Below are 10,830 nucleotides of genomic sequence, written 5' to 3'. Positions count from 1 at the left end.
TACTCTGCCATAAACTTGACGGCACGGTTCATACAGCCTTATACTGTAGGCCAGGGAAAGTTGACCTTGAGTTTTATTTTGACAACTATAAACCGGAAGTGCAATTAATGTACTCTGTCTTGCTCAGACATTTGTACAAAAAAAGAGCAGGATGTAGCGGTACATGTATCAGGCTCATTTCAGAACAACCACCAGAAGTCATTCTCTTTGAGTATGTCGACGCGGTGAGTCGGGTCTGGGGATGGGTGTTGTTAGGATTGACAGCAGAGACGACTAACGTTTGAAAAATGTCCAACATCCTCGATGCGGCGTCCAAAATAAAATGGGACCGCACGGCTGCGGCGAAGCGAGCCGTGTTTCTTGCGGCTGCTGCTTACGGTATCAAAACACTGTACCCCATAATCTGCAAGCAGCTCAGCAAAAACAAAGATCCAAGGAATCATCGCCGGCTTTCAAAGGCGGAAAACGGCTCCACCTGTTTGGTAAAAACACAGACCTGTGCTGCGAATCACAAGAAGACATCTCCTGGGTTAAATGCGGAATTTTTCAAGCAGATCCTCGCACTTGGTAAAATCCTCTTCCCCAAGCTTGTGTCCAAAGAGCTCGGTTTGCTCTCCTTGCACTCGGTGGCGCTGATATCCAGGACGTTTCTGTCTATTTACGTGGCCAGCTTGGACGGGAAGATTGTCAAAACGATAGTGGAGAAGGAACCCAAGAGCTTCATCATCCAGCTTATGAAATGGCTCCTCATTGCCATCCCGGCCACGTTCGTCAACAGCGCCATTCGGTACCTGGAGTGCAAACTGGCTCTGGCCTTCCGCACCCGTCTGGTGAACCATGCCTACCGGACCTACTTCACCGATCAGACCTACTACCGAGTCAGCAACATGGACGGGAGGCTCGCCAACCCAGACCAGTCTCTCACTGAGGACGTAATGATGTTTTCCCAGTCGGTGGCCCACCTCTATTCTAACCTCACCAAGCCAATACTGGACGTGATGCTGACTTCCTACACGTTGATACAGACCGCCAGGTCCAGGGGGGCCAACGCCAGTGGGCCTACCCTGCTGGCCGGCCTGGTGGTCTTTGCCACGGCTAAAGTCCTGCGTGCCTGCTCGCCCAAATTCGGCAAGCTTGTGGCCGAGGAGGCTCATAGGAAAGGCTACCTGCGCTATGTACATTCCAGGATCATTGCAAATGCTGAGGAAATAGCTTTCTACAGGGGACACAAGGTATGATGGGCTGGATAATGTAGAATATAGAGGTTGCATTTGTTGTGGCAGGCATGCAGCAATATTACAGGCATTAATGTGGTAGTAATTCAATTGTAAGAATCAATACAACAATAATGATACAACCACAAGTAACAAGTAAATCCATATTCTCCATTAATAGATCATTAATAGACCATGGGCTAAATGTTTAGTTCACCTTTGTTTCCATTGAAACCCTACTTTGGGTTTCTTCACCCTCCATTTCAACCTTGTTACTTCTACAGGTGAAATCCAGTTATAAACATGACATATGAGATTATCTTGATTACCCGCATCCAATAACAAAGTTCATAACTGTCATAACAGTGTCATTTAATGGATAATCACACACAAGCAGGCCAGTTGGTGATAAAAGGTTCAAGCTTAGATTAACTGTAATTTTATTTAGACAGGGACAGTGCAAGTGTGTAATTAAACATTAAGGTTGTATAAAAACAAGGAGCGATGCATTTGTACCAGGTTTTAGCACAATTGCTATTTTCGCCTGTAGTCCCTGGGCGGGTAGACCAGGTTGTACAATTTTACAAACATTATCGTTCACATTTCCCACCCCACCTAATCACGATAATTCACAAAAATGTGCAAAGTTGCAGCAATAAAATTATCAGGGGCTCAGTCAATCCCCACATCCTAAAAACAGTCCCCCTTCCCATTCACAAATATGTGCAAAGTATGAATTTAGTGTAATAAAGTATGGTAGGAACAAATGGTCACATCCCAAACAATGTTCGGTTACACTTTACTTGAAGGTATCTACGTAAGAGTGTCATGACACTGTCATGAACGTGTCATAAACATTATAAACATGTCATAAACGTTTATGACATGACGCTTCTTTTGGTGTCATTCGGTTTTTGTCATGACAAGTTCAGGTTAGGGTTCATGTGTCGTGACTGTGTCATGACAGTGTCATGTGATCATGACAGTGTCATGTCACTCTTATGTAGATACCTTCAAGTAAAGTGTTACCCAGTGTTCCCTCACAGAAATGTAGGAAGTGGCTACGGTGCTGTATATTGTTAATATGCTGTCCTCGGCAGGTGGAGATGCGTCAGCTGCAGAAGTGCTACCAGGCTCTGGCGGACCAGATGAACCTGATCCTGTCCAAGCGTCTCTGGTACATCATGGTCGAGCAGTTCCTCATGAAGTATGTGTGGAGCTGCAGCGGGCTCGTCATGGTGGCCGTGCCGATCATCACAGCTACCGGCTTCGCCGACAACAGTAAGGAGACCTTAAAGTGCCCCCAAATAGAGCTGGGCAATGTATCAGTGTTATATCGTGATATGAGACTACATATCATCTTAGATTTTGGATATCGTAATATAGCCCAAGTGGGCATTCACACCAAGAAGCCTAATCCTAACCTAGCCCTACCCCCAAACCAAACAGTTTGGTCACATGGATCCTTGGTTTACTTGATAGTATCTGGTGTGTAGGACACCTTTTATTAAGAGTCACTATAATAGTTGTGTAAGCAGATTTTAAAGAGCGCATGAGGGTCATAAGGTGCTTTCCGTACTTGTACTTTTTAGAGGAAAAGTACACTTCTAAGCAGTTCTAAGAACTACTTTCCCACCAAATCTTTTTTTCCGTTTGCATTCCCACTGGCCAAGTGGCCATAGGGACTGGTAGGAGGGGTAAGGGAGTGACGCAAGCATGGAAACGGTCTTTATAGCATCGTCACTAGACCTAAGCGCCACATACAACAACAACAACAACAAAGCAGCATGGAGGAGGCCGTACATGGCCAGCAGTGGCTGCAGCTCCGCATCAGTCCACTTTTCCGAGTTCTGCATTCCGTCCATTCTCGTAGTAATTCACGTAATGTTTTGCTCAACACAGACTGCTGCGCTGTGTGTGTGTGTGTGTGTGTGTGTGTGTGACGGCCGGCGAGCCGCAGGACACGCTTGTGGAGTTTAACTCCGAAAAGACAGTTAACCACAGGTTCCCGTTAATCTTATGATGGACATGTGTTGTGATATTTAAACAAACGAACCGTCAACGGCGAAATAAAAGCCTCTTATTTACGAGAGCGGTCTGACAGACCTCCATCTCACAGCGGGGTGTCTGAGCAAGACTGGCCGAGCGACGAGCTAGAGGCCGGGGCAGGCGCTTGCTGGCTGTCGCCTCACTTCATGGAGGTTCTCAACTCCGAAAACTTTGAGGCAAATTGTCAATTCGGCATCAATTTTCGCAAGACTGCCTATATTCGAAATCTAAACAGTTAATTTCTCGCCTAAAATGTTGTCAGAAGTGAATTTAATGATGAATAAGATGGTGAAAATTGTTAAAAATGTCCCGTTGTTGGTTGTTGCTCTGTCTGCAAGTTCCGAGTTGGCAGTGGGCGTGACTTATAAGTTCGACCAATCAAGTACACATAGGAAAAGGGAAAAGACCCTGCTCTGTAGTAGGAGCTAAAAAGGTAGGCTGCTGTGGCCAGAGGAACTTAAAAATCCCCAAATTTTTCCTGTCGGAACATGACGAAAAAAGTGTTCTAGGAACGTTTAGTTCTAAGAACTGCAAAAATCCCTCCGGTCGGAAAGCCCCTATTAGCACCTCCAAACCAACAGCTACTGCTTCCTCATCCCTGCAGGGGTTGATTAATATGTGTTAGAACAGGAGCTGCCTCCCACCCCTCCCTGGTTGAGTCCCTATTGTTCTCGTGTCACTGCTGATATTTAAATAACTTTATTTCCATGGTATTCTAATCCTCGTAGGTGAAAGTGTGAGAATACGTTGTCAATAGGCTCACAGGACAGAGACACAGAACTCCAGTCAGATATCAGTTGTCTCACTCTCTCCCCCGGTCTTTTGTCTCTCTTTCCTCCCTCTAGAAACAGCAGACGGGCGCACGCATGTGATGGTAAGCGAGAGGACGGAGGCTTTCACCACCGCCCGTAACCTCTTAGCCTCAGGAGCCGACGCCATCGAAAGGATCATGTCCTCCTACAAAGAGGTGAGGACACCGCAACGCTAAAGTTAACGTGGCTTTGCTGGAGAGTGCAGCGTCTCTTTGTTTCTTCAGTTAATAAAAGATGTGCTCTCCGTATCCCTGCTTAAGAGGATTTCCTTGCCCCATCATTTTCCCTCTTTTCACATCACAGTTCAAAATTCTGTTCTTACTGGAAACGCCAACACCAGAGTCATAAAAAAGTGAGTTTGGTCATGGCAAATGCACTTGATTGACAGATATAGGGTACAAAACAAGCTATGCATTGGCCATAGTGTTAGTGGAAGTCATTTACAAAAAATTTGAACTTTTTTTTTTTGAATGATCTTGCACCTTCCCCTCACAGTGGTAAACAAGGGAATGCAGATAAGCCTACTTTTTATCATGCTGTTTGGCTTTTGGACCCGCCTTTTGAATGTAGCTATGAAACTATGAAGGACCCTGCCCACCCATGTGTAATGATGACTGCGTTGCGCTGTTGTTTCAAACTGAAAACATTAGTTGATAAAATCAAATATTGGTTTCTTGTGGACAAGAAATTATTCGGCAACTATTTTGATAATCAGTTTATCATCAAGTCATTTTTCGAGCAGAAATGTCAAACACTCACTGGTGCTAGCGTCTTCAATGCGAGCATTTGCTGCGTTATCTCATTGTAGATGGAGGGTCTTTGAGTTGTGGACTTTTGACCAGACAAAACGAGGCATTTGAAGGCCTCACCTTGAGCTCTGGGGAATTGCGATGGGATTTTTTTTTTTTTTTTGACGTTTAATAGGCCAGACGATTAAACGATTAATTAAAAAATAAGCCATCAGATTAAACAACAGTGAAAATAATCATTTTTAAATTCGCAGATCTATCTCACTACTGACAGTTGTAATTTGTGAGTGTGACATGTTTATTACAACATTATAAGCTGGGAATTATGGTTTATTATAGTTTCAGCTCAAAGGAAGCATTCACATGAGAAGAATTTTTTTCTTTCTTATATAAGCCGGTAGCTTATCTCTTAGGGACCCTTCGGTATTTATGGAATGGACCACCGGAGGAAAATAGGGGAGGGTCATGTCTTTTTATTCTTTGCTGAGGGGAGGGTCATCCAATATTTTCAGTCCGGGGGGGGGGGGGGGCACCCAACTTTTGTATTCATGAAACAGCAACATTTACATCAAAGTGGCTTGCTTGGTGCATATTTTTCCATGTAGCTCTATAGTCTCAGCCCTCCTTCGCTACCAGATGGTCTGACCGCATACGCTGAGTTTGCTGCAGGGGGGCAGGGGGAGCTGCCCCCTGGTGGCTCAAACAGGTAATTTCATTGTTTAAAAAGTGAGTGGAATAATTACGTCCGGACATGACCAGATATTTTATAAATATCTTAAATAACACAAAACAACTAAATGGTGGTAGGTAATACATCAGATTTCACATACTGCTTTAGTAAAAAAAATATTACCTGGCTGACAATGGGAGCAGCAGATCGCAAAAAAAACGAAAGTTACTGTTGCTAGTCTGGACATCTTACCGTGCCAACCTTGCAATAAAGGTTTCCTAAATGCCATGTTTATACATGTGATGTCAGCTTACTAATTGATTGCGGGTTTTGTGTAGATTTAGACTTTTATACGTTTATTCCACTTTGTTTAAACGGCCAAGTGGAGAAAGCCTAGTGACGAGCAACCAGTTTGTGTGTTGAACGTTACCCAGAGTGCCTTGCTGACTGGTGTCAATATTTTATTGTTTTATTTCATGTGAATACTAGTTTACAAGAGGAGTAACTTAGTATTTGAAGTAATGCAGTAATGCAGGAAGTGTGCATTTAGTTTCCATGCTTATTGTGTTTCCACAACAATGTTAGTAAGTAAATCTACTGAAATGGCCACCACACCATAACAGAGGAGTGGGATGCGTCAGATGAGAATGCAGAGGTTTAGTCACGTATGTCATGGCTGTAAAAAAACAATGGGAGTCTGTATATCTTTGCGAAGCGCAAGCTAGTACAGACAGTATCGAAAAATTGCTGGGGGAGGGTCATTCCTTTTTTCCAAATCATTTTGGAGGGTCATAGAAATTCTTTTACTGGCGAGGGGAGGGTTGTGTCTTTTTTGGCTAAAGGTCCCAGAACCCCTCTGGTGGCCCCTTAAATAAATAACGAACAGTCCCTTAGTTATGTTTTATTGATGTTCAGAATTCATGGTAAGATGAAGCAATGTATCAATTTTGATATTACATTTGCATCTCATGTCTAAAGAATATGATTTGTCAGGCTACAGTTTTAGATAGTCACATGATGGACAGATGTATAAGCATGGGTGGTTGGGTCACTTCGTTGGCCCGTGTTTGAACAGACAAGTGGTGGAACAGATGGGGGGGGGGGCGGATGGATGAATGCACAGACTGGCAGATTACTGTGTTATATCCATCTCTCTCTACCTTCCCCGTGTGACGCTCACCGTGCATGCACAGGAATTAGTTTGAGTCCTGACTGAAAAAGCGAAGACTCGTTGAATGAAAGGCCTTGTTCATCGAGGGCCAAATCCCAGATCTCTCGTTGAATTTTAATCCCAAAAAATAGCCAAGACCCATTCATTCGTTCTCTCTCTCAAGGCTTCATCTTGAGGTCCATAAGGGGGTTTGGCTGCAGCACACTTGTGGTGAAACCGTATTGCAGAGTACAGCGTATAACGTATTTGAGCAAGGGGGAGGAGGAATCTAAACTCTTTTTAAAAGCGCTAGGCGGGTTGTTGTCTTTTTTTGTCTTTCTTAAGTGTGAGTCACTTTTCTCAATAACTTGGTACCACATTACTCCCACCAGAATGTGCAGGGCCAGAAGGCTTGTGAAATCTTTACGAAAACACGTGCCAGTTCCTAGAGAATGCATCCATTTCTGTAATGTGCAAAGCTGTGGCAGAGCAGATTGTCACGACTGTCATTTTATTGGAAGTCTCTGGCTCCAAACACGTCCCTGGAGGATACAAGTTTTGTCCTGCTTTCAGCTCTGGGCTGAGTGTGTGTTGAGTACAGTGTTGTCACGTGTGCAGCAGCAAGCCCCTGCATGCAAAGCCAAGAGACGTGTGAGTGTGTATGCAATTTAGCAGGCAGCAGGGATGGAGCACATTCCTAAAGCTGTATTGCCCTGCTCACGCCTCCAAACACTGCCTGTCTTATATGACAGTCTACATTGTGTATTTGTGTATAGTTTGTGTGAGTGGTCAGATGGCCCTATGACATGTCCCAGCTCATCCCAGTTTGTTACTCATCCCGGCGACTCAGATATGCTTTTGCTTTTTGTTGTTCGAAGGCCTGTTCTCTCTCTCTTAGCTTTCTGTGGTTAATTGCAAAATCCAATTTTTATCTCGAGATTTTGTACAACTTCCTTCCTGTTCGTTGTTACTGTATGACTACAAAAAGCTTTGCAGTACATAATACTTATGCTACAAAACCTGTACAACTTCTGTTTGTCTGAAGTTCTGCAGAGATCACTTCAGCGGTGGGGGGTGGCAGCGCAGTGCTGAAAAAACACAGCGGCCTGCGGCGAAAAGTTGAGACAGATTAAACTTTTAGGGACACGCAACCCGACAAACACCCTGCGGTGGCCAATCATGTGGAAAGCGGAAGGTAACATCTGCCCGAAAAGACTTCCAACGACACTCTAGCAATCCCGGAAGTGGAACGTCATGGATATAGACTAGGCTGCGACTAATAAACCAGTCTAAAAGATATCAAAATAATGTCAAATTTAGTTAAGAGAGCCATTAGTGTTGTCTGACTTTTGCAATTAGCCAAAAATAGTAGATCGTCAATTTAATGCATGATGAAACAATTTTATTATCAAAGTGATGATCAGTTACTTTCAGCAACCCACTTTTGGACCTTTTTTTTTTTAGTTGTCACATTTTAAAGGTGGAGATGTTCAAGGCTATATTTCACAATCAATTCATTCATTTTGTGTTTCTTTCATCTTTGAGCCAGTCACATCTCTAAAGCCCCACATGGTGTCCAACAATTCCCAGAATTGGTGTTTGTTTAATATAATCAAGCTGTGTCAACAGCCTGCACTGTCTCACCGCAGGGTGCAGCACTAAAGCCAAAGCAAGAGGGGGATTTATCTCTTGCTTTTCCCCCTCATTTGGCCTTATGAGTTCAGAACCCTGTTTTGCTCTTTTTTCCTTTTATATCTTAATGCATTTTGTGTTTACATAATTTTGTGCTGTACATTTGCTTTTGTTCATCTTCTAAATGTAATACTGTTTTATATATCTTAATGTATTCTGTTTCTTTATCACAATTTGTTTTTAATATAGTTTTAAATTCAGCCTTCACGAGATCAAAAAGCATCACACATGATGTACAGCAGGTTTTCAGATCTGTGTGGGTGTGGGTGCTTACTCTACACACTGTAAACAAACACAGAAGAACACGCAACTCTGAGAGATTATAACTGAGCCAAAAATACAGTCAGATCTACAGCAGCAGCCACATTAGTGCATTAACTATGTATTTGTTTAAACACTGTTACGCACGCACGCACACACACACACACACACACACTTACACACTCTAACGCAGTGGTTCCCAACCTTTTTGATGGAATTGATCCATTACTTTTAGCTATTCTAACTATGTATCTGTTTCAACTGTTGCTTCTGTAATTTAGCTATCCATTTTAACCATCCATTACTTTTCAACAATATATCTCACTTTTAGCTAACTGTTTCAACAATAGATCTCTTTTTATCTAACTTTTTTGACCATTTTTATTTATTTTTGCTAACTCCTTCCATTAATCCATTGATTTGATAGTACTAAATAATAGTTTATCCCTTATGTATAGCTAAGTACTTGAACAGTTTACTTTTAGCTATCTATTTTAACCATTTAGCCATCACTTTTAGCTTACTGCTAAACTCTCTGTCTGCTTGCTAACTAGTTTTTACGCACTCTCAATCGCAACACATAGTATTCAAGTGTCACAGATGACTCTATGTGGATTTTCTTTTTTATCACATTGTAAAGAATTTTTTTTCAAATGAATGGATTTACTCTCACACAATTTCTCCACATACCCCCTGGTGACTGCAGAAGTTCCACTGGTTGAGAATCACTGCTTTAACACACACAGTTTTATCAGCACATGGCCTTAACAGTGACCTGTATCATAATCTGATCCTCTGTTGGGTTACATTCCTCTGACTTGACCCGGTAATGACCTTTGGCCCCTGTGTGTTTGTTGGGACAGATCACAGAGCTGGCAGGCTACACTGCACGGGTCCACAACATGTTTGTGGTGTTTGAGGACGTCCAGAAGGGTGTTTACAAGCGCTCCTCTCTGTCAGCCACAACAGGAGCAGAGAAGAAGAGCAAGCCTGAGATGCACATAGATGGACCACTGGAGATAAAGGGTAGGCCTGTTCTTCTGTACACAAATGCACGCACGCACACACACACACAGTGCGTGGCACTATCTTTGTGAGGACACGTCATTGACATAATGCATTCCCTAGCCCCTTACCCTAACCTTAACCATCACAACTAAATGCCTAACCTTAACCCTTACCCTAACCATAACCTAATTCTAACCTAAAACCAAGTCTTAACCCTCAAACAGCCCTTTAAAGTTGTAGGGTCCAGCATTTTTTGCCCCACAAACCTGTCCGGACCCCACAAGTATACTGTATTCCCGGTTTTTGGACCCCACGAATATAGTTAAACAAGAACACACACACACAGACACACACACACACACACACACACACACACATATTTTAACAATTTATCTAAGTCCACTTGAAAAGAAGCATGCAGTTAAATACATAATATACAAAATCATGGGCCATTGGCATACAGCAGGTTTTAATACTATTAAGCATACCCCTCTAATCTTATGGGTATAAGTAACAGCGTCTTCGCCATATATGGCGGCTGCCTATGAAAGCAGACAGAGCACAGTCATTTGCTAGGCGTTTAGCCCTCTTTTTGGGCATCCCAAGCCTATGTGTGTGTCCTAAGCTACCAAATATGACAAAAAATAGTCGGCACCTATAGCCTAGCTCTAAGAAAGTGTTTAGGAGTGGTTGGTATTTAATGACCTTGGTCAAAAAAAGCTTCCTCCATCCTAGGACCAAAGGTGCATGCAACCTCTAAAGTGAACACCTCACTGGACTCCTCATTGATCAAAACAACCACTGGTGTATTAGCAAGCAGGTGTGAGAAGGTATCAGAGTTACTATTGCAGTGCTGGAACTTTGATGGTTTTGCACAATCATTTTTGTAAATTCTTACTAAAAGTGAGAAATGTCTTTCAGTATTTGATCCACTATTCTGTCATGACACACACATGCGCACACACACAGACACACACACACGCACACACACAGACACACACACACCTATTTCTGTATTAAAATAAACTGAAAGAGAGAAACGTGTAGTCTCCACCCACTTGGTTACTGTTGCTATGTTGGATACACTTTTAACGCTCACTACCTCTGCTGTCTGGAGCATGGAGCAAGCAGTTGGTTTTGATTGGTTAGTCACATTGCATTGTGTGCACTTAAACAACCCCAACTCTAGTCAGTGTTGCATCCAGTGTTTATTTTCAAACCTTAT

General features: G+C 42.9%; 1 protein-coding gene across 1 annotated transcript in view; it reads left to right on the top strand.

Moving 5' to 3' along the window:
• The first annotated feature begins 86 nt into the window (after window positions 1-86).
• Window positions 87-10,830, top strand: part of LOC116054704 (ATP-binding cassette sub-family D member 2-like) — a 24,036-nt gene continuing 13,292 nt past the window's right edge. Inside the window, exons 1-4 of the mRNA XM_031306384.2 lie at window positions 87-1,232; window positions 2,315-2,495; window positions 4,109-4,230; window positions 9,461-9,623. Of these exons, the coding sequence (XP_031162244.1) occupies window positions 288-1,232; window positions 2,315-2,495; window positions 4,109-4,230; window positions 9,461-9,623 (1,411 nt within the window). The 5' untranslated portion in view covers window positions 87-287. The remainder of the gene's footprint in view (window positions 1,233-2,314; window positions 2,496-4,108; window positions 4,231-9,460; window positions 9,624-10,830) is intronic.

Source organism: Sander lucioperca, chromosome 20 (assembly GCF_008315115.2).
Source record: "Sander lucioperca isolate FBNREF2018 chromosome 20, SLUC_FBN_1.2, whole genome shotgun sequence".
Classification (NCBI taxonomy): Eukaryota; Metazoa; Chordata; class Actinopteri; order Perciformes; family Percidae; genus Sander; species Sander lucioperca.
Note: the sequence above shows the minus strand (reverse complement) of the source record. Positions and strands in the feature narration are given on the sequence as shown.